The 23,376-nt window shown below is 52.8% G+C and overlaps 1 protein-coding gene across 5 annotated transcripts; it reads left to right on the top strand.

The window, feature by feature from the left end:
• The first annotated feature begins 580 nt into the window (after positions 1–580).
• Positions 581–23,369, top strand: Mlycd (malonyl-CoA decarboxylase). 5 transcript variants are annotated; one of them, XR_009055739.1, is made up of 7 exons: positions 581–1,153; positions 4,921–5,033; positions 5,835–5,991; positions 9,940–10,089; positions 12,105–15,886; positions 16,639–17,128; positions 23,281–23,369. XR_009055739.1 is itself a non-coding variant. In XM_057753810.1 (5 exons), the coding sequence occupies exons 1-5, from the start codon at positions 629–631 to the stop codon at positions 12,636–12,638; spliced, it is 1,479 nt and encodes a 492-aa protein (XP_057609793.1). In that variant the 5' UTR covers positions 581–628; the 3' UTR covers positions 12,639–16,019. The 5 variants fall into 5 exon arrangements, 1 of the variants encoding a protein (XP_057609793.1); XR_009055741.1 differs by lacking the exon at positions 23,281–23,369 and having other exon boundaries at positions 581–958; positions 16,639–17,826; XR_009055738.1 differs by lacking the exon at positions 23,281–23,369 and having other exon boundaries at positions 16,639–17,826.
• Positions 23,370–23,376: the final 7 nt, after the last annotated feature.

The following is a 23,376-nucleotide window of genomic DNA, read 5'->3' as shown; positions in this document are numbered from 1 at the left end:
TTGTTTTTGTTTGGCTTTGGAGATAGGGTCACTGGCTGGCCCGGATTCACCATGTAAGATGGACTGGCAAGCCAGCCAGCTCCAGGGATCCTCCTGTCTCCACCTCTCCCCAACGCTGCGGTTACAAACGTTTCCCCACGCATTCTAGACGTGAACTCAAGTTCTCCAGCGCTTTACCAACTGAGCTATCCCCAGTCCTAGGGGTCCTCATTCAGCATGCAAACTCAGATCCCTCAGTTCCTTGTCCAGGCACCGGAGTGTCCAGCATGGTCCCTGGAGGAGCTGACACGGCAAGCACTCAGATCAAAAGAAGCGCGTACGTAGTGGGCAAAGAGGCAAGGAGCTGAGAGGGTGACTCTGGGGCCAAGTGTCAGGCTGCAGGCCAAGCGGGCGAGTCAGGTGCCCTGAGGCTACTTGTCCCCCCCACCTCCCTCGGGACCTTTAGCAGCACTTGGCTTCCAGCCGGAGGGAACTCCTTCGCCCGGCCGCACAGCTCTGCCTCCCGATTGGCCCATGCGCAATCCATCGTCCCACCTTGGCCAATAAGACCGGCGAGGTACAGGAAGCCGGAACAGGAAGTGAAGCAGGGTCCGGCGGCGTCCCCTGCTAGCAGCTGTTGCGGGTTATCATGAGATGCCTTGGGCCAGGTTTGAGGGCTCGGCGCCTGTTCCCACCCCGCTACCCGCCGCAGCGGCCGGGGCCTCGGGCGCCTCGGCTGTGCAGCGGGCTCACGGCTGGCGCCATGGACGAGCTGCTGCGGCGAGCCGTGCCACCCATGCCAGCCTATGAGCTGCGCGAGAAGACGCCGGCGCCCGCCGAGGAGCAGTGCGCCGACTTCGTGAGCTTCTACGGCGGCCTGGGCGAGACGGCCCAGCGCGCCGAGCTGCTCAGTCGCCTAGCGCAGGGCTTCGGCGTGGACCACGGCCAGGTGGCCGAGCAGAGCGCCGGGGTGCTGCAGGTGCGCCAGCAGTCGCGCGAGGTGGCCGTGCTCCTGCAGGCCGAGGACCGGCTGCGCTATGCGCTCGTGCCGCGCTACCGTGGCCTCTTCCACCACATCAGCAAGCTGGACGGCGGCGTGCGCTTCCTGGTGCAGCTGCGGGCCGATCTGCTGGAGGCGCAGGCCCTCAAGCTGGTGGAGGGGCCGCACGTCCGGGTAAGGCCCCACTCGGGGCCCCCGCCTCCACCCCGGGGCCCTGCCCCTTCCTCCCTGCTTCCTAGGTCCTTATCCAAGCCCCCTGCTGCCCTCCGGCTCCACCTTGCCGGCAGCAGGTACACAGTGCTTACGGCGTGGTACATGGCATTCGTGCTGTCTAGTGGGTACTCATTGCGCTTACTCCAAAATAGCTCTCTTTTAAACTGCGCTGTACCTGAACAAGGATGGAGCGCGGCCTTGGGCAGAGTTTGAGCGCCTACCCCTAGCGCGGCATCGCCCTGACAGGTTACAGGAAAAATGTACCTAGATGGCCAGAAGTGAAGGTCACCACCGTCTTAGTCTCCAAAGTCTCCAGACTTCTTTCTGTGTGCGACTCTGGGTAGGAGATTTGCCTCCGAGCTCAGTCCTAGACGCAGTGATTCTGAGTTTACTTTTTAGTATGTGAACTAATGAGCTGCTTACCAAGCGGGATCACGTAGCTTGCAAGTAACGGAGGTTTAAGTAGCTGTGACCCAAAAGATTGTCTAAGGTTGCCCCCAGCCCTTTACCGTTACCATTAGAGAGGAACACTGGCCCGACCCTGCGTTCTGGCACAGTGATACCAACATTTCAGAAGTTCCTGTCCTTCAAAGGTTCATCTACTTTTGCAAAGCCAAACAGTGGAGTGATTCTGTCCAAACTCGTTTGAGAACTCTGAAACAGGCATGACAGTTTTTTCTTCCAGTCCCTTGTTTTGGGTGATATGCATCTCCTTTACGGTGAAGGGCATAGATAGCTTCCAATGCCCGTCCAATTCCAAATTCTGATTCTGGGAGTTCCTTTGCCAGCCGGGCTCTCAGCTCACCATGGCTGCTGACACTGTAACACTGAGACAGACTGTGAGGAGGCGCTTGCTTCTGGCCATCAGAAGCAAGACACTTAGACATTTTACATACAGGTCCCCTTGCTTTTTAGCCTTGGCCGTCCTCCTCATAAGGGAGAAAGACACTGCCGACCGGCAGCCCGGAGTCATGAATGAGGCTTAGAGGTATTTGTCAGCAAAGAGGGAATAGCCACAGCCTGACCTTTGCCCTTCTGTATGGTGCACACTTTGGAGGCCCTGTGTGTTCCTCCACCTAGATCTAGTCTGACTGCCCTGTAAGTAAGTTAAACCAATTGGTTGCTTTATCCTTCTCACGGTTCTATAACATTTTCTCAGTTAAGTCATTTTGATAATAGAGATTTTATTCCTCTCCCTAGCATTTGTCGGCCAGGATTTGGTATTGTAACCTGTCACCAGAAGAACTAGAGTATGGATGTTTGTATGCATGAGCCAGAGGTCAACCTGGAGTGTCGTCCTCAGAAGCTGTCCACCTTAGTTTTTGAGACAGGCTCTCACTGAGACTTGGGACTCGCCAGTTAGATTAGGTGGGCTGCTCAGTAAGCCTTTCTGCCTCTGAGGCAGTGGAGTACCTCCTGAGCACTCTAGCAAATTCTGTGTTCTAATAAGTTCTGTGTTAATTGTGTGCTTTTTCTGTATTAGAGCATAGTTTATTTTTTGACAGGGACAGATATTTCAGTATATCAAGTGCCCCCCCCCCCCCCCCCCCCCCCGCTGTAGCCTGTGAGCTGGATCTGTACTCTTTCTTGGTTCTACCATTTTTTTTTCCTGACAGTAGCTTTGCCTGCCCTCCCCCCAGCTCTGGACTCTCCACAAGGCAAAGCAACTTTCCCTCACATACCCCAAAGAGGTCACTCTAGAAAGCCAAGCATCTCAGAAAAGGCCGGACGTTCCACTGAGAGAAGAGCAGCCTCCACAAGCACTGGGGCTGAGTGCAGCAAAGGGGGGGGGGGGCTGACAGGCTGATGGTTCCTGGGGCTCTCAGGCATCTCCGCTTCTCCTGTGCTGTGTTAATGAGTAGAAAGCACAGGAGACTGTTTCTGTTGCCTATTGTGTGACCTGGTGACCTGGACGCTCGCTGTGGTTACTTCCCTCTGGAACAGCAGTTATAGAGGCAGACAGTGAGCAGTGAGATTTCTCACCTTTAGCCTACATCCCCTGTTCTTGTGTCCAGCATCACATGCCACAGCTGTCAGCAGCCCAAAATAGAAGAGGCTTCCAGAGGAGAGGCGTCATCGGTGGAGCCAGGGTTCCTGGCCTTTTCCTGCCATGAGTGTCAAAATGTAGTCCATCATGCCTGCACAGCCAGCCTGTTCCAGCCCCACCGTGAGGGCACAGAAGCAGCTTCCCAAGCCCCAGAGGATGGGTGTAGGATGTGTTTGCATTTTTCCCTAGGGATAGTTAGTGTTTCTTAGCTTACTCTTTAAAAATGGAGATCTTGAGACCTTGGAAGGATGATCAGGGTCAGGTACAGAGTATGCAAAAGCTTCTTTCTTCTGTTTTGGAGACCAGACTGGCCTCAGAGTCATAGAGATCAACCTGCCTCTGTCTCCTTAGTGCTGGTGTGTACCACCACTATGCTGAGCTTTTTTTTTTAAATCCTTGTGTATGTGTCGTGGGTACAAATGCACATAACATTAGTGGTCAGCCACGGGCACTGGCCCTTGTCTTCCAGCTGCTCACTGCTGCGAATGCTACAGGCCTGCAGCTTCCAGGTGTCCTCTTGACTCTCCTTAGGAGTGCTGTGTCCATGTGTCCAGCTTCCACTCAGGTTCCGGAGATCCACTCAGCTTTGTATTTTCGAGTGGGAGGCGCTTTACCCATTAAGCAATCTTGAGCCAGAGCATGAGGGTTCATAAAAGGCTGTCCTGTGTTGTCAGCCCTTGGCTCTCCAGTCACCGTTCTCAACACCTTCTCTGTCTTCTTGGGGATTAGTGTGGGGGTGAATGCTTTGACTAAGGTGAACTTTGCCCGGCAGAGCCTTCACCTGAGTTTTTTTTTTTTTTTTTTTTTAAATGAGATTGAGAACATAAGGTGAAGGACCTGCATAGCTTCCACCCAGCCGCTTTCCCAGTTTGCATCCTTCCCAGGACGGGCCACTCTCGTGCCCCCTGCAAGCAGTCCCTTCTAGCTCAGCTCCTTCACCCTCTCCCATGAGCCTGAGAGTTGTGTGCAGCCATTCAAAACTCTCTCTCACATTGAACAAGGTTCCTTGGTCCTGGGTTTGTACTCTGCACCCTGTAAAGCTGCCCAGGACAAAACTATGCCTCCTCTGTGTCCTGGTACTTAACTGCATGAATGGAAAAGCCGTATGTATGTAAAGACATCTTTAGATGTAGAAGGTCGCCTCAGTGAACCAGAAGCACTGGGATGTTTACTGTTCCGTCTGTCACTGTGGAATTCACCTGTGAGTAATAGACCCACAGTCACAGAGGTCTGTGGAGCAGAGAAGTTGGTCACTTGGGCCGAAGTCTGGAGTGAAGCAGCCCCAGACTAACCCTGCTCTTCGGTGTCCTGGATTGGGGGTATACTGTTCTCTGAAAAACCATCACAGTCACCTCCTGGCCCAATATGACTGCTCTAAAATTATCTATCCCAGCAACTACCAGCTCACAGTGGAAAAGACGAAAGAAAAAAAGTCAGCAAAAGCCATGTCCTGATGTCATTGAGGCTCCCAAAGCCATTACAAGACCCCTCTGCTTTCAGCTCATTGTCCAGAAGTCAGGCACATGGTCACAGCCATGTGCAGTACAATCTTGAGCCCGGCTGGAAGCATGGGTATGGACTCTGAAACATCAGGATATAGAAGTGTATGTCTGTCAGCGGGTGGATAGACTCCTGGGGGGACGCTGACTTCTCTGAGGCTGCCTTCCTCTCTCTTGCCCAGGAAATGAATGGAGTGCTGAAGAGCATGCTGTCCGAGTGGTTCTCCTCTGGCTTCCTGAGCCTGGAGCGGGTCACCTGGCACTCCCCCTGTGAGGTGCTTCAGAAGATCAGTGAGTGAGTATGGCGGCCGTGGCCTGCACGGCTTTTACTTCACCTGATATATGAACACACTATGCGTGGGTGCTGGACTATTATCACAGGGAGGGTGGAGATTGGGGTGCACCCCAGAAAGACCCTAGCCAGTCTGTTAGTCACCCAAGGTTATTTAAAGCAAATGGCCTCGTCACCAAAGCTGTAGGGACTAGTTGGAACAAGTCTTGGCCTGAGAGGTCAGAATGGTGCTATTTCATCCAGTTATTAAAATACCCCGCCAGCATAATCACATCATGATCAGGGCTCAGTACAACACATACCCTGTTGTCCTGCCCACACTCCACATTGGCCGGAAAGCATCCTCGGATGTAAACCGTGGTAGTGTCTACTATTCTTCCCCATGCTGGAAGTAGGAATTTGTGGGATAAGGCTGGAGACATGTGTATCCACCAGTGTTTGCAGCATGGGAATTTATTTCCAAAGCAAAGATAAGAAACCATGTTCAGCAGCAAGAAATTCCAGTAGGTTTGCCTGAAACTGCTGCATAAATGCACCTGAGAGCCCCACAAATCCTCTGAAAGCAGGTGTTGAATGGGCAGCACATCCTGTCATCCCAGTCCATGGAAGACTGAAGCAGGAAGACCATCTGAAGCTCAACGTCAGCCTCGGTGATAGTATCAGACCAGCCAGGGCTGTAAAGCAAGACCCTGTGTCAGGACAAAGTGGTGTTAGACACAAAGCAGAAGTGGCTAAGGAGATTGGACTCAGCCCTTGATAGTTTGTAATTCTCACATCTGTCTAATCTCTGTATTGCTTGGTCAGGTGTGAGGCTGTGCATCCTGTGAAAAACTGGATGGACATGAAGCGGCGTGTGGGGCCATACCGGAGATGCTACTTCTTCTCCCATTGCTCCGCCCGTGGGGAGCCCCTGATTGTCCTGCATGTGGCTCTGACCGGTGACATTTCCAACAACATCCAGGTACTTACAGGTGTTCCTTTCAAGACAAAATAAGCCTTTCGTGTGTGTGTGTGTGTGTGTGTGTGTGTGTGTGTGTGTGTGTGTGTGTGTTGGAAGTCTTGTACTACATAGGTCCCAATGACTAAATTTAGGTCATAAAACTAGGCAGCAAGTGCCTTTACCACTGATCCTTCTGTCTGACCCCAGTATTTTTTTGTGTGTGTGTTGCTTTTCAAATAGGTCTCACTGTGTAGATCAGGCTAGTTTCAAACTCACAGAGATCTGCCTGCTTCTGCCTCCCAAATCCTACATGACCATGCCCAGCTTCCAAGTATTTTAGATGGTGATCTTTAGTATGGTTTTATCCCTTTTTAAAAGACTTTAAACTCTGATGGATAGTGTGACTGGATAGGTAAAATCTCCTGGTGTGTAGCTTCAGGCCAGGCCAAGGATAAGCACTCACCTAACTGTGGTGACTTTGAATTGAGAAGAGCTTGTTGTCGGGGGAGGCTACTTGCTTGTTTCCTGGCCACCCAGACTCCCGAAATAATCACACAAAAACTATATTATTGAAATTACTGCTTGGCCAAACACTTATGCATATTGCTATCTAGCTCTTATATCTTAAACTAACCCATTTCTGTTATTTTATTTTTTACCACGAGGATCATGGCCTACTGGCAAGGTCCCAGCTAGCAGCTCGCATCTTTCTCCTCTGGCGACTCCTTGGCTTCTCTCTGACTCTGCCTGTGTTGACTACAGTTTCTCTCCTGCCTGATCCCACAGCCTGTTCAGCCCCAAAGAAACACACAGAGGTCTACATTAATTATAAATGGTTGGCCTATTAGCTCAGGCTTCTTATTCTTATAACTTTCATTAACCCATAATTCTTGTCTGTGCCAGCCACGTGGCTTTAATCAGTGAAGTATTCTCATCTTGCTTCCTCTGTGTTAGGATGATGACTGCAAAATGAGCCCTTCTTCTTCCCAGAATTCTCCTCTACTTCCTGCCTGGTCACCCCACCTGTACTTTCTGCCTGGGTTCTGGCCAATCAGCGTTTTATTAAAACAATTCAAGACTATTGTCCCACAGTAATAACCCCCCCCTTTTTTTTCCAAAACAAGAACTCTGAATCTAATGTCCATTGTTTAGCTTTTTTTCCAGACCATTATCCATAACAACTTGTAACCAACACTCTAAACAAAGATAAATATCCATAATCCATTTTTGGGGAATGTGAGCATAGTTTTCCAGGCTACTTCCTGTTGATTGGGGGTGCTGATAATCTTATGGGGACCTAAAGAAAATTTTAAATTATGGTCAAGTCCTGACTGGAGTATTCTGTGAGGCTTGATCATCTCAGCCAGCAATCTTGAACCTGATTTTTCTGAACCTAGAATGAATCTACAGCCTCTCATATTCTGTAGAAACAAAAGCAAAACCTCTTCTCCAAGTAACATACTTTTGACTTAAATTTTGAAGTCAAGGCATTTTCAAAATATATATGTTGTATTAATCCAGCAGCATTTGTAATCAAATGTCTTTTAGCAGCTGTTGTTTCTTCCTCAGCTGTCAAACAATTCAAAGACAACACAATAACAGACTCTCTGTGTATTTTCCATCTTTATGTGGCTTTATTTTAAACTCTATTTCTTTTACTTTTATTTTTAATTTTTGTTTTTTGTTTTTTGAGACTAGGTTTCTCTGTGTATCTTTGGCTGTCCTGGCACTCACTCTATAGACCAGGTTGTCCTTGAACTCACAGAGATCTGCCTGCCTCTGCCTACCAAGTGTTGGGATTAAAGGTTTGTGCCATCACACTCAACTGGCCTGCTCTCTCTATATATCTTTTCCAGCCCGGCTATATTGTTAAGTCATTGGCTGAAAGCAGCTTCTTTATTTATTAACTATTAAAAGCTTCTTTATTTATTAACCATTAAAAGCAGCACACATACAGAAGGACCTCCCACACCAAGAGCTTGAGTCTGTTAACAAGACCCTGTGGGATGGCAGAGAAGTGCAGAGCAGTGTGCTGTGGCATTTGGGAGGCAGCTTAACAGACAGATGGACGTGGTTCTGCAAACTGGGAGCTGTCAGGAAGCTGAGGTTGTGAGGACTTAACTTACCCTTCCTGTGGAAGCTGGTCCTCTGCAGGCTTCTAGTAGGAAGGTATGGACAAGCATGTGACACAGGGGAGAGTGAGTCACAGCCACACAGTACGACCTGTGGGCAGATAATGCAGTGAAATCCCTGGGGAGAGCAGGTTTGTTCAGAGCTAGAAGATGTGGGGAAGGCTCCGAGGTCTGGATAGACATTACAGAGGTAAATGGATCATGAAGCATGGTGAGTTAGAGTCCCTGGCCTCGGCTTCCCAGCTGGGGAGCTCAGATGATGAGCATCAGATAGATGGGCACATGTTCTTAATGAACAGAGACAATGTCCTTCAAAGTTCCACGCCTTCGAGCTGGCTTGGGAACCAGTGTTGCCGGTGCTTCTCTGGGGCAGCTTGGTATGTGTGTTAAAGTTCAGAATATATTCCTTCTTATCTGAAAATTTAGCTCTGTAGGGTTTGTTCAGCCTTGAAACCCAGATGCTCATATGTACAATTCATATGTATAACTAGAAAGCAGCAGCCACATGTATGTGGCTTCCAGAGAGGATGGCTTCAGGAACCTTTGACCTGCACACTGTGTATTGAAATGTTGCTGCGGGTTCGTGTTTTGCATGGAAGGCCAACCTTGACTTCCGGAGGCTTGGACTCGAGCTCCAGAAGAATGAGTGTGGCATGGCATCCCTTGGGATCTTCTTAACACCTGCTAAGTGTGTGCTCTGTGCAGTCAGTCCACAGAGCACCTTATTGCCATAGGCCCCATGTTAGACAGTGCTGAGGCTGAAGGGGCCTCAGTACTTGCCCGTGAGCACAGCCCATATCCGAGTACAGGAGAAAGGTGTCCTGTCGGGGCTTTGAGCTGAGGAGCACTGTTCCAGGAATCACATGCTGGTAGGCACTCAGGTGTGCTGTAAGCTTGTTCGTTCATCCAAGCCAAACTGCCTGCTTCAGCACCAAGAGTATCAGGTGCTGGTCCAGTCCTATGAAGTGGCCTTCAGAATATCAGCTAAAAGCACTGTAGTGAGCTGGGTATGGTGGCATATATGCCTTAATCCCAGCACTCAGGAGGCAAAGGCCAGCCTGGTCTACAGGATGAGTTCCAGGACAGTCAGGGCTATTACACAGAGAAACCCTGTCTTGAAAAAAAAAAAAAAGAATGAAGCCAGCAGTAGTGGCACACACCTTTAATCCCAGCATGGCTGACAGGTGGGGGGTGTCAGAGAAGAAAGATCTCTGTGAGTTCAAGGCCAGACTGGTCTACACAGTGAGGTCCAGGACTGTAGAGCTACACAGGGAGATCCTGTCACAAGATAAAACAAAACTCTCCACAGTTAGTAGACAGTGAGAGCCAGTGAAGTCTGGCATCATCTAAAAGACTTCACCGCAGAAGTCATTCCTTAGCTTGCTTTGTGGAGGTGTCTGTGTGAATGTATTTTACTTAGGAAAAATAAGAATGCATAGACAGTCCTCTGAAGGGCACATCTTACCCCGATTGCCAGTGGCCTTGTGAGGAACAGAAGTACAAACTGAGCAGGGGAGCAGAGACAGCAGTGGGCAGAGGATTGAAATAAATCTCCATGTGTGGCCCATTGTCCTTCACACAGTGTGTGAAGTAGCTTGTTCCAGAGGGGCCTGGGAAGACCCAGAGCTGGCACGGGTCTCCAAGTGGTGAGCAGGGCGGTGTGAAATTGTCTCCTCCAGAGTTTTCAAAACAGATGACCTGAGCCACCAGAACCTGGGAGTGGGGGTGGAGACTAAAGTCTCTGGCAGCACTTCTGCTTCCTGTGAGTAGTGACAGGTGACTCAGTGTGAGCAACGCACATGGCACCCTTCTGAGGCGTGCTGCCCGTGTTTTCCAGGGCATCGTGAAGGAGGACCCTCCATCTGAAACGGAGGAGAGGAACAGGATCTCTGCTGCTATCTTCTATTCCCTCAGCCTGACCCAGCAGGGCCTGCAGGGGGTGGAGCTCGGGACCTTCCTCATAAAGCGAGTGGTCAAGGAGCTGCAGGTAAGCATGGTGAAGCAGCGCCCCAGTTCCAAGAGTCTGTGTCGTCATGGCAGGTGAGCCCTGCCACCTCTCTGGGGATACAGGATCCAGATAGGAGGGGTTGGGAGGAAGGAAAGGAGGCAGAACAGCATCAGGTGCCACCGGGCCAGGCTAGGAACCGAAGGAGCAGGCATCTGAAGAATAGCATTGCACTGGCTGTGCAGCAAACATGTATGTGTGTGCCACAAGGACATGAGCTGTCTGGAGAGACCTTGCCTGTTTTGCCCTGCACTCCTGGTGGCACACATCAGTCACGTGTGTCAGCATGGCCACTATCACTCTCTGCTGCTCCAGCCCTTATGATACGGTTGACAACCCTCCCTACCATGCCATGCCAGACACCTCCTCCCTGCAGCCTTCAGGGCCTTGTGAGGGAAATTCACAGGTCAGGCCAAGCAGTATGAAGGCAAATGCACTGGCTGATGTTGGTCTGATTTCCTTGACTTTGCTGCCCGGGAGGGACACATTACCTGTCCTGAGACAACAATGCTGCAGTTTCTCCTGGGCCCAGCTTTTCTGGCTGCCTGTGGGGAACTAGGCGGTCAAGTGAGGAGAGTCTAGCTCTGAGCTGCTGACAGAGACTGCATCAGCTGCTTGCTGCTCTCTCCCTCTTCTGCCCAGGCACAGCATACAGTGCAGACTCACAGTCCTGACCTCACAGCAGAGCCGGTTGCAGTCGAGGTGCTTCTGTGCTTGGCACTGCCTTACGCTAGTAATGAGGTTTGCTCATGTAAGGCAAGCAGCCTATCATTGAGCTACAGTCACAGCCCCCTGCCCCCATCCGCCCATTGTAACACTTATTTTGAGACAGAATGTCTCAAAGTTTTTCAGTCTGGACTTGAACTCATGACCCTCCTGTCTCAGCTCCTGCATAGCTAGGATGACAGACTCACACCAACATTCCTGAAAGGAATCAGATTTAGATAATTTCGTGTTTGGCAATTTGCTTTATTATCGATCTACCTCCATCCCTCAGAGGTAGTGAAAGCAAATCTGTTGTCTGCTGAAGGTGTTAAGTGATTCAGGGAGAGGAGATTCAAGAGGACAAGGAAGACAGGGAGAGAACAGGATCGAGGATTCTGGGTGATCCGCCCAAGACCATTTCATTGGCAGACCTAGAAGCTTGACCCAGGAGCCTCCTGTCCTCTCCTGAATGCTGGCCCCGACAGGCTCACTGGGGTTACAGAGGCAGCATACTTGAGAGCCCCAGTGCTCATGAGAAGAGTACGGGAACCCATTGACTGATCTTTCAATCCTGGTCTGTTTTTCTAAATTGATAAGTAGGACATTACACACAATGTAAACTCACATACAGAATGTAAAGTAGCCTCAGCTGTGGAAGAGCTGCAGAGAAGGCCAAAGGCACCCGACATGCTGGACTCTGAGCTGTGTTTTCACAGCTGTGGAATTTTCCCATAGTAGGCTTTACTATGTTTATAGCAAGGAGTGCTTAGGTTTAAGACTGTTCGTAAGATCTCTGTGTGATTCGTATGGTGGTGACGAAGCTATGTCCTGTGGTAATACGTCTTTACCTGACCCTGCTGTCCCCTCTGCCACCACTGAGGTAGAGCTGGACAGTCACACAACATGGGATGTGTATGTCAGTCAAGCATCCTGGCTCTGGGGTCTCCTAGGAGAGGTGTGGTGCAGAGGAAGTAAAACCCGCAGCCCATCGTTAGGACCAGCTCTCTGCTTGTGAGCAAGCCACCCACTCCTGACCCGTTTCACCGCTGTCAGTGGTGTGACTGGAGATACTATGATTATAGGCTGATCTTGGGAACACAAGACGCCTCCAGGCCTTGGCACTCACCAGCGTCCTCGTGGACATGGCTTGAAAGAAAGAAAGTACAGCTATGCCGTCAGCTGACCCTGCTGCCGCTGCAGCACACGTAGGCTGTGTGTGGGGACTGTTCCAGTGTGTGTACCCCCTGCTGACCGTGTGCTCTCTGCCTTCCCTTTCCCTACCTGCTGTGCAGAAGGAGTTTCCTCACTTGGGGGCCTTCTCAAGCCTGTCGCCTATACCTGGATTCACCAAGTGGCTTCTTGGCCTCCTGAATGTGCAGGGAAAGGAGCATGGGAGGAACGAGCTATTCACAGACTCAGAGTGCAAAGAAATCTCAGAGGTCACAGGTGACCCGGTTCACGAGAGCCTCAAGGGCTTCCTGAGCAGTGGTGAGTGGGTGAAGTCAGAGAAACTGGTGCAGGCACTGCAGGGGCCACTGATGAGGTTGTGTGCCTGGTACCTGTATGGTGAGAAGCACCGAGGCTACGCCCTCAACCCAGTGGCCAACTTCCATCTACAGAATGGGGCCGTGATGTGGCGCATCAACTGGATGGCTGACAGCAGCCTGAAAGGCCTCACTAGCTCCTGTGGCCTCATGGTCAACTACCGCTACTACCTGGAGGAGACGGGCGCCAACAGAATCACCTACCTGGGCTCCAAGAACATCAAAGCCTCTGAGCAGGTCCTCAGCCTAGTGGCCCAGTTCCAGAAGAACAGCAAGCTCTAGGGACATCCTCCCAAAGCCTGGGCCCTTGCTCAGAAAGGAACTGTGTTCGATGGGCCAGGCTTACCATAGGAGCCTTTTCAGGGAAGCCACAGCTGTGCTGTGTCCCCTGACCTCAGTAGGCACTCAGGAGGCCCCACCTCAGCTGTCACTGTGCTGGCCGACTCACTGCTTGGAGGAGGTGCTGGTGTGGGTGCACACACTGTGGGAGATAGCACTGTGCTCCTCCAGAAGCTGCCCTGCTGCCCCACAACCTGTGCCTTCAGGAAGCTCTGCGCTCTGCAGTGTCACCCACAGGCTGCCCATGTCCCGGACAGAACCCAGAGTCCAGACCCTTGGATCTTGTAGAGCTGACAGTCATGTCTTCCTTCCTGTCTGTGCCGTGGCTGCTATTGCAGCTTATAGCTCAGACTGGAGGCTTTGTGACATGCACAGGGCATAGTTGGCCCCTCAAGGATGCTGCTGCTTGAGGCCAGGGTTGACTTATAGGGCTTAAATGAGATTCCAGTTCATAATGAACAGTAAAGAACGAGTCTGTTCTATAAACACTAAACATGATTGTTCACTACACACCTTTCTTCAAGTGTGCTTCACTGTGTACTTTCCTTCAAGATCAGAGTCCTGGCAAGGCTCAGGGTCAGCTCTGAAATGTCCACAGCATCACATTCCCCAGCCAATCCATTGGGAACAGAGTATGGATGAAGTCAGGTGCAGGACGAGGAGCGGAGAAGAGGTGTGCATGTGTGTGGTTGTCTGTTTCTCAGCATGTCTGCATGACTGAGAAGGTCTGTACGTGTTGATGTGTGTAACTGTGTGTATGTGCTGTGACAGGATGTGTTGATGTGTGTAACTGTGTGTGTATATATGCTGTGACGGGGTGCTGGGGACGGGAGGGTTTTGTGAGTGTATCTGTTGCATCTACATCCATACACGTGCATCTGTGAGTGTCACACATCAGCAGGCACAGGGCTCCTACTCTCAGTTGGACATGCATGTCCCTTGCCTTCATTGACTGCATCTTCTAGATCTTCCCAGACTGGCCTGCTGCAGAGGGCTGGCTCCTGGAAGCTGCTGGGATTAGGGGCTAGTGTCCTCTTCACCCAACTAGAAGCAGGGAGTGGCCGAGGCAGGGAGACCTCCAAGGCATAATCTGTCCCCCAACTTCACTCAATACCCTGTTCTGCAGGTCACCCTCAAACCGCCTGGCTCTCTGTATCAGCTTGCTGACCACCCTTTAAAGTGTAGTCCTGGAGCCCCTCCCTCCCCTGACCTTCAACTGCTGCCAGCACTCCAGTAATGGCTTCCTTTGCTGTGTTCTTGGTGCTAGGTCATCTGACCTGTTGGGATCCCACCATGGCCCGACCCTTCTAGCCTGCAGGGCCCTCCAACAGCTCTGGAACCCCATCCTCACTAAGGCCTATGGCAGAATGCTCCTGTTGATACAGATGGGAAAATAAAAGGACACTTCTCAGTAATCCCACTTCCCTTCTCAGGAGCTAGGGGATCTAAATGAAATGAGGATGGTGGAGTGTGGGTCCTGGAGTTAGCATAGCATTTGTGGTGTGGTAGATCGCTGTGGCCCCTTCCCAGGCCAGCTGGTCATTGTAGTTGCTGTCCACCTATTGCCATCAGATAGCACTGCTGCAGGTGCCCTGCCTTGTCCAAAGGGTGCAGAAGAGTGGGGTTTGGGTTAACTGGTCCCTTGCTCGCAAAGGCAGTGTATCCGGAGCCACATCAGCCCACACAGACCTTGAACCTGAGCTCGGGGTGCAGAACCAACTCTAGGTTCCCAGAACACTGAACTAGTGGCAGGCAGGGAGCTGGGGAGGGATGTGGAGTTGGAAGGGGTTCAGGGCTGTGGGGGACCACTCAACTTTGGGGGAGCAGAAATTGGGGTGCATGGAGCTGGGGATACACATAGTTGTAGGGAACAGAGCTAGGGACATGGAGCTATCACTTCCCCTCCTCTCTTGTATACCTGGTCTGCTTTGCCACTAGAGGCTGTCAACACATGTTTCAGGGAACCCCTCTCGTCTCCATTCCATCAATTTCATTTAGGCTGACTAAACAGCAGTTTTGGGCATGAGCCCAGATCGCAGATCCAAATCCCAGTGCACCAGTGGCCGCGTTTCAGGCATCAGCCCTTGAGTGACCATTGTTAAAATTTTTCATGTCACCCTGTGCATAAGGATTCAGTATTTTATGTCCTTGAATATAATCTAAGACTGAAAATAGGTGATTAAAAACAATAGTATCAATAGATTCTTGTTAGATTGTGGCTTCTTTCATAAAAGGGTAAGGCTGAAGAACTTGTCTGTGGCTAAAGTGCCAGGACCCACATAAAAATGGGACATGACGACACACACCTATAATCCCAGCACTGGGGAGACAGAGACCCTAGGGCTCCCAGGAGCTCGCCAGTCAGCTGTCTAGTTAGTCATAAGTCTTGACTTCGAAGCGACCTCAGAAGATAAACAGGAGGACAACAGTGGATGATACTTGATGTCAGCCTCTACAGTCCACACACACACACACACACACAGGTGATGCTTCACACGCACAAGGGGGGTGGAATGAGCACATTAGAAAACAAGAAGCATCACCAAAACCAGTCAACCCTGAAACACTCTCGCATTCCACCATTTGTGAAGCGAAGGCTAACTCAAAAGTCGTAGGCTGTGCTGCCACCAACAGAGTGGAAGGGGTCAGAGTAAAGCCTAGGCAGGCTCAAGAGGAAATACATCTGTGGCCACCAGCACCCTTAGCAGGAGCCCAGAGCAGAGGGACTCGAAGATGATGTGTGCCCGCCTTTATCTCATACAGATCTCACTGGCCTCCAGGGAGTCTTGACGAAGCCACTCAGCTATCTGTGAATCTTGCAAGCTGTGGACTTACGGCACAGCCTGGCCCAGGCCTTTGGTTTCAAAGGAGAGTTCCTAGGACATGTTGTCTTAGAGCTCTACCGTAGATCCCGTTGCGTTACTTTCCCCGGGGGGTCCATTTTTTTAAAGTTGTTAATCAGGAACAAGAATTTTAGAATGTTTTGTATTGTCCATCTGCTTTCACGTTTGGTGTGTTTTCTCTGTTTTATCACTTTTTTTTCTATTTATTTATGCATGTATGTCGGCCCTCACGCTGTGGCATTCGTGTGGAGGCCAGAGGACAACCTCAGGAGTCAGATGTCTCCTATGGTGGGTCCCAGGGCTTGAACTCAGGCAGTGAAGTGAGTCTTGGCATCAGGGCCCTTACAGGTGAGCTGTCTCACGAGCCGTGTGTTTCTCTGTTGTCCTCTTTCTGTGCGCCTTCTCTGGTACACCCTACCTGGGCCCTGCTCTCACAGGAGAAACTTGTAGGAAGGAACCTTCGTTAACTGTTTACATATTTATTGTCAGCTGACCAATGACAGACTTCTATCAGCTGTGGTCGGTGTTCTCACAATGTTTAATTTGGCTTTTTGGAAGCTACAACACCTTTTGTAATAGAAACAATAGTTCAAATAAAGGCAGGATTCCTGCACTAGCCTGGGAAGTCTGAAAAATAAAAAAAAATAGCTCTGTTGCAGCTGGTCCTTCAATAGCATGTAGAGGAGAGGTTCATTTATTCCGTACAAGATGCATTTCTCTTTAAAGTATATATACAGGAGCAGAGGTCACCCAGTTTAATATTCTCTCCCTATACGGCAGGTGTGAGACACCTCGAGCTGGCGAAGAATGGATATCCAAGCAGTACTTGTTGGCGTGGGGATGAATGGTTGATGCTCTTCCCCATGCAAGAATTAGATGTCGTAGTGTACTAATACAGGGAGCGAGTACACGCAGGCTACCTAAAACTACTGCACATGGGTCCTTAGATATCTGGACTCAGACCCGTATTGTAAGGAAACTTGTCCTAACCTCAATGAAAGACAGGCTTTTCGGCAATTTTTTTTTTTTTAATAAATAGGAGTGACTTTTTTTTAATATTTATTTATTATGTATACAATGTTCTGTGTGTATGCCTGCAGGCCAGAAGAGGGCACCAGACCTCATTACAGATGGTTGTGAGCCACCATGTGGTTGCCCGGAATTGAACTCAGGACCTTTGGAAGAGCAGGCAATGCTCTTAACCGCTGAGCCATCTCTCCAGCCCCTTTTCGGCAATTATAAAGGAAGCAGATGACAATTTTTAAAAAGTTTTTAATTACATTTTTAGTTATTGGGAGGGATGCAAAGCACAAACGTGGAGGCCAGAGGAAGAGGCCTCGAAGTCAGTTCTCTCCTTCCACCATGGAGATCGGTCCCCCAGGATGGAACTCAGCTCATCAGGTCCGGAAGCACGTATCTTTGCCCACTGAGCCATCTCCCGGCACGGAGAGGACCATTGCCTCCAGCCCTGGGAAGCACCGAGTCTATTGCTGCCACTCTTGGGAGCATAGGTGTGGAGTTCCAGGAGAACAGATGGATGTGGCACTCCAGCACCAGAGGGACTAGGCTCATGGCACAGCGCCTGGACTGGTGATTCTTAGGGAACTGAGCTCTTGCCTCTTCCACAGCTCCGTCCCCGGAGAACAGTTACCCCTGTCTGGGCTGAAAGACAAGCACACCTGAGCAGCCCACGTTAGCAGGCTGGGAGTATGGGAGCCACATCAGCAGCCATGGTCACCCATCCCAGTGTGCTCCTTCCCCTAGCCAGCCCTGTTCCTCCCAGTGTGCTCCTCCCCCTAGCCAGCCATGCTCCTCCCAGTGTGCTCCTCCCCCTAGCCAGCCATGCTCCTCCCAGTGTGCTCCTCCCCCTAGCCAGCCATGCTCCTCCCAGTGTGCTCCTCCTCCTAGCCAGCCGTGCTCCTCCCATTGTGCTCCTCCCCCTAGCCAGCCATGCTCCTCCCAGTGTGCTCCTCCTCCTAGCCAGCTGTGCTCCTCCCAGTGTGCTCCTTCCCCTAGCCAGCTGTGCTCCTGACCTCACACACCCACACATCCTCCTAGGAGCAGGGACTTTGCTCACTGCAAATCCGAAGTGTCCTTAGGGTAGCTGTGGTGGTGGCACCATGGGAAGGGATACTCGGAGACAAGGCGAGGGCATGACTCACTGCCATACAGCAGGCCTGTGCCAGGTCAACTCAGAGGCAGTCTGGGGTGCCCGCCTATACCAGATTGTGGGATAGAGTCCTGGTGAAGACCCTCTCTCAAGGAAGCTTCAGTCCTCCCCCAATCCCTCCTCATCTCCCCCCTCCTTTACAGGGCACAGGCAAGGAGATAGTCACCTGATAGGACAGAGGGTGACTTCAAAGCCCTTCCCAGCTTGCAAGGGTGGGTGCTCTCCTAATCCTCTTCCTGGAGCCTAGGCAGTCACAGGAGTGCTCTGTCCTGCCCAGCTCCTCCACCTGCTAGCTGGGGCCCAGGCACCTCAGGAGAACTAGCAAAGCCCCTTCCTTGCAAGCCACTGCTAGGGACAGCGGCCTCACAAGAGCCTGCTCTGCAAGGCCAGGCTTTCCCCAAACTGTCTGCCCTGAAGCAGTGTGGAGAGCAGAGCGAGGCCCTCCCAGGACCTCTCCCTCAGTGACAACCTTTCCTTGACCATCCCAGATCCTGTTATCCCCAGAGAGGCTGGGAAAGCCCTGGACAGCCCTGGAGGAGAGCAGCACCTCCCTGGCTCAGCCTTGGGCTCTAGACTGCAGGGCCATGAGAAGCACAGCCTCAGCTCCCCAAGGCTACTTTCCTGCACCCCAACCTCCTCTCAGCCCTCATACTCCTCCCTCACCTTCCCTATTCCTTCCTCCCTCCCTCTTTCACCCCTCCCTCTTCTCATCGTCTCCTGCCTACCTCTTCCCTCCTCATCCACACCTCTCTTTTATTCTCCCTCCTCCCTCCTCCTCTCACACTCACACCCTCCTCCCTCCTCCTCTTACACTCACACCCTCCTCCCACCTCATCTCATACTCACCCTCCTCCTTCCTCCTCTCACACCCTCCTCCCTCCTCTCACACCCTCCTCCTTCCTCCTCTCACACCCTCCTCCCTCCTCCTCTCACACTCACACCCTCCTCCCACCTCATCTCATACTCACCACATCCTCCCGGTTCATCTCACACACCTTTTCTACACATTCCCTCCCCCATTTTTCTCACAGCACCCCTCCCATAGCCCCCCTCCTCCCACAGCCTCTCTCCTACAGCCCCTCCTCCCACAGACCCTTCCCTCAACCCCCTTCCTCCTACAGCCCCCCTCTTCCCACAATCCCCCTCCTCCCACAGACCCCTCCCACAACCCCCTTCCTCCCACAACCCCCCTCCCTTAGCCACCCTCCTCCCAGTTTCCCACATCCTCCCTTTTCTCACAGCCCCCCTCCTCCCACATCCCCATCTTCCCACAGCCCCCCTCCTTCCACATCCCCATTTTCCCATAGCCCCCTCCTCCCACAACCCCCCTCCCATGGCCCCACTCCTCCCACAGTACCCCTCCTCCCACAGCCCCCCTCCCACAGCCCCCCCCTACAGCCCACTCCTCCCACTGCCCCTTCCCACAAACCCCCTCCTCCTATAGCCCCCCTCCTCCCACAGACTCCTCTCACGGTCCCACTACTCCCACTGCCCCCTCACACAACCCCCCTCCTCCCATAGCCCCATTCCACAGACCCCCTCATCCCATAGCCCTCCTCCCACAGCCCCCTCCTCCCACAGCCCCCTCCTCCCACAGCCCCCTCCTCCCACAGCCCCCTCCTCCCACAGCCCCCTCCTCCCACAGCCCCCTCCTCCCATAGCCCTCCTCCTACAGCCCCCTCCTCCCACAGCCCCCTCCTCCCACAGCCCCCTCCTCCCATAGCCCTCCTCCCACAGCCCCCTCCTCCCACAGCCCCCTTCCCACAGTCCCCCTCACATCCTCCCTTCCCACAGGCCCCCTCCTCCCACAGCCCCCCATTCCACAGCCCCCCTCCCACAACCCCCCTCCTCCCAAGCCTCCCTTCTCCCACAGCCCCACTCCTCCTACCCCCTCCCACAACCCCCCTCCACCCACACCCCCTCCCATAGCCCCCCTCCTCCCACAGCCCCCCTCCTCCCATAACTCCCATCCTCCCACAGCCCCCATCACATGCTCCCTCTCATCCCACACTCTCCTCCTACTCCCTCTCCCATTACCTCCCTCCTCCCCCTCCTCTCTCACTCCCTCCTCCCACTCCCTCTCCTGCACCTCCTACATCTCTCCCTCCCATCTTCTGTTCTTTCCCTTTTCCTCCCTTTTCCTTCCCATCATCCTTTCCTCCCAATATCCCCTCTCCTGTTTCCAGTTCCTTCCACCCTGCCTCCCTGTCCTTCCCTTCTCCATTCTTTCCTCCCCCTTGCCCCCTTCCCTCTTCCACCCCACTCCACCTTTCTCCCTTCTCCCTTTCTACCTCTTCTTCCCCACTCCTTCTAGTAATCCTCCCTCCTGCTCACCTGTCCCCATCTCCTCCTCCTTCCTCTACACCCCATCTTTTCTCCACTTCCCCTCACTCCCTTTCCCTTTCTCACTCCCCCCTCCCACATTTCCTTTCCTTTGTCAACCCCCTCCATCTCCCTCTTTCTGGAACCTTCCTCTCTTCTCCCTCTCCCCACCTCCCTCTCCCCTCTCTTCCATTCTTTCCCCTTCTCCAACTCTCTTCTCATTCCACCCCCACCCCATCCTCCTCTAACCTCCCCTCCACTGTTTCTCCTCCTACCTCCCCAATTTCTTCCCATCTCCCCCTCCCCCTCCTCCTACTCCACCTCTTCCCTTCTCCCCTCCCCAGTTCACCCCTTCTCCCCTTTCCCCCTCACCCTCTTCTTTCTCCTTCCCTCCCCTTTCTCCTTCTTTCACTTACTATCTTTTCCCTCCCTCCTCCCTCTCCTCTCTCTCTCTCTCTCTTCCCCCTTGTCTCCTCCCTCTTTACCCCACTCCTATTCTCTCCTATTTCTCAGTCCTTCCCTTCCTCTCCCTTCTCGCCCTCCTCCTCCTCTGTTCTCCCCTACCCTTTCTCTGCTCATTTTTCTTCTCCTTCCCCTCCCTTGTAGTCTCCCCCTGCCCTCCCCCTCATTCTTCCTCCCAGCTCCCCTTTCCCTCATCCCCTTCTACCTCCCCCATCTTCCTCTTCTCTCCCTCCTTTTGCTCTTCTCCCTCCATTCCTCCTCCCTCCCTCGGTCTAGCCCCACATTGCCCTCCTCTTTCTCCTTCCTCTCACACATTCTTGTGGGTCCCCTCTTCCTTCCTGTCCTGTCTTCCTCCAAACCTGCCTTTGTCCTATAAACTCCCGAACCTGTCTACCACTTATAGGCAGCTCTAGGAAGCAGGTCCTACATGGTGAGCTGGGCTGTCAGTGGCATTTGGGGGCTGGATTGCTTACACCAGAGCTCCCACCAGCCTCAGCCCACCTAGCAGGATGCTTCATTCCTTAGGTGCCCCCGCTGAAGCTACCCAGAGGCTAGGAACTAGCTCAGAACAAGTGGCAGTCCAGCCTCACACCCTAGTCCCTCGGAGGCTGCCCCACTGACTGAAACCAGGCAGGACTTTGTGATGCAATAAACAGGCACCTATATCCATGTCCCCCAGATTCCCTGTTGCCTCATCGGGGTGGGGTCCCCTGGGGGATGGCCAGCTGCACTGTGCCTCTCCCCCCCACCCCACCAGTAGTCCCTTCCACCAGCTCTGCCACCAGCAGCTTATCATCAGGTAAACTGAGGCTGGAGGGCCAGTGGGCTCTGTCTAGAGTCTGGGAGGTAGAGCAGGGAGGGGGGCTCCAGGGAGTTGGTAGCTGAGCCCCTTGAGGAGTCAGTTGGTTAAATGGGGCCCTAAAGCAGCATTTGTTGGGTATCCCAAGAACATGCTAAGAGTCCCAAGCCTCAGTCTTCCCATCAAATGGGTTTACCAGGACTCTGTCCAACCCCTGACCAGTCAGCCTTTGCTGCCCAGCCTTCCCTGGTCCTGCCAGCTGGTGGCCCCAGGGCACTTTCAGCCCAGGTCACAGCTGTCTGCACTGGCAGCTGTCTATCGTGAATCCAGACTCTTGGACACAAGCACCCATCCCACGGACAGGCTGGTTCCTAAATCACACAGAAGCCAGACAGCCTGTGAGGAAAAGGACTCTGAAGTCCAGGGTAGTTGGGTACTTGCCAAGCCTCAAATCCTTTGGCCTTCCACGGCACCCTGCTACTTCCTGATGCGGTGACCACAGGAAAGTTGGCTTACCTCAGTTTCCCTTGAGCATAGACTTGCCAGCACACACCCCAGGATCTGCAGGTCCTCACCACCACACAACCTCGCCACACCTTTAAAAGGCCTCCAGGGCTGACAGCATAATTCCTAAGCCTTCAAGTTCACAGCTGCGGGCAAATGAAGCTGGCTCTCATCTTGCCTGTGACCCTGGGTCCCCCATTGCCTTGTGAAACTCTGCTTCTGGCAAAGATGCCACTGGGGATGGTCTGTGGAGGGGGGGGCAGCTTCTGCACCACCCCTGCTCTGCCCTGCCCTATCCCCTTGTCTCCCACCTTCTGCCTCCTGTGCAAACGTTCTATGGCTGGCATAGCCTATAGTCACAGGCTGGGGCTTACGACCACAGGAGAATCTCTCAGCAGGTAGGAAAGCTGAAGACTAGAGCCCAGCTGGTCCGCCCACCTCAGCCCCAGGATTACTCTTGCTGGCTCTGCCATCCCCATTACTGCAGGCTGCCTCAGCCCTGCCCACAGGCTCAGAGCTAACCAACCCAGGTTGATCTCATTTCAAGGCCCTCGACGCTTTTCCCACACAGTCAGCTCTCAGGTTCCTGGGGTTAGGATGTGGGCAAATGGCAGCCACCAACATTAGTGACACCTGCTCCCTCTGCTCCGGGTTGATGGTGTCTTACATGGATGTGGGTGTGCTGTAACAGTTCACGTTACAGACTGCTGACATCACACGCTCACACACGTACGCACATACGCATGCATGCACACACTGCCTTTCCCCTTTCACTCAACACTATCTCCCTCTGCCCCGTCACATCCTTCCCACTGTTACTATAATAACAGGAAAGATGCAAGAGACAATATTCTAGATAGTCACTGGGGGAGAAGCTGATCAAGCGGCTTAGAGAGTTAGACCTGGGGCCAGGCTGGGGCCCTTGAGCAAGCCTTACCTGCTCCTCAAGTCCCCCGTTCCTCTGCACACCATCAAGTCTGCCCTGCCCCATCCTTTCACCCCTTCTCCTAGGGCTTTCTGATCTCCCCGAGTCTGATGCCCTGCACCACCCAGAGGGGCTTATCCCTGCCTATCTCACCTTCCCCCAGAACCATGAGGTGGTAGCCCTGTGAGCTCTGCACCCCTCAAAGCTCATCTGTGTACCTGAGCACCAGCAGAGCGCTGCTCTTCCAAGCCTAGTCCCTTTGTGACCTCCATTAAGGTGCCTCCCCTCAGGATCCCCATTTACTAATACCTGGATTTTGACTTGTAAGCCCCCAGAACCCAGGCAGGGTGGAGGTCCCCTCCTGCTGTGTGCCTAGCATCCTTTGGCTCCTAAGAGCCTTGTGCTGCCCAGATCACCCCTTCCCTCCACCCTCTGACAGACCCACACCATGACTTCGGCAGCCACCCTACTGGGCCCCTCAGGCCTGAGAGCCCAGCTTCAGCTCGTAGCCCCCAATCTAGTGCCCTGGCAGAGCTGGCCATCTGGCTTTCTTCCTCCAGGGTCAGAAAGATCCATCCCTAGAGGGAGAAAAGGGAAGACACCCTGCCCCACCCGCCTGGAACTCATATCCCAGTGTGGAGGATCACACGAACACA

Source organism: Chionomys nivalis, chromosome 21 (assembly GCF_950005125.1).
Source record: "Chionomys nivalis chromosome 21, mChiNiv1.1, whole genome shotgun sequence".
Taxonomy (NCBI): domain Eukaryota; kingdom Metazoa; phylum Chordata; class Mammalia; order Rodentia; family Cricetidae; genus Chionomys; species Chionomys nivalis.
The sequence above is the reverse complement of the archived record's forward strand: the minus strand, read 5'-3'. Positions and strand labels throughout refer to the sequence as shown.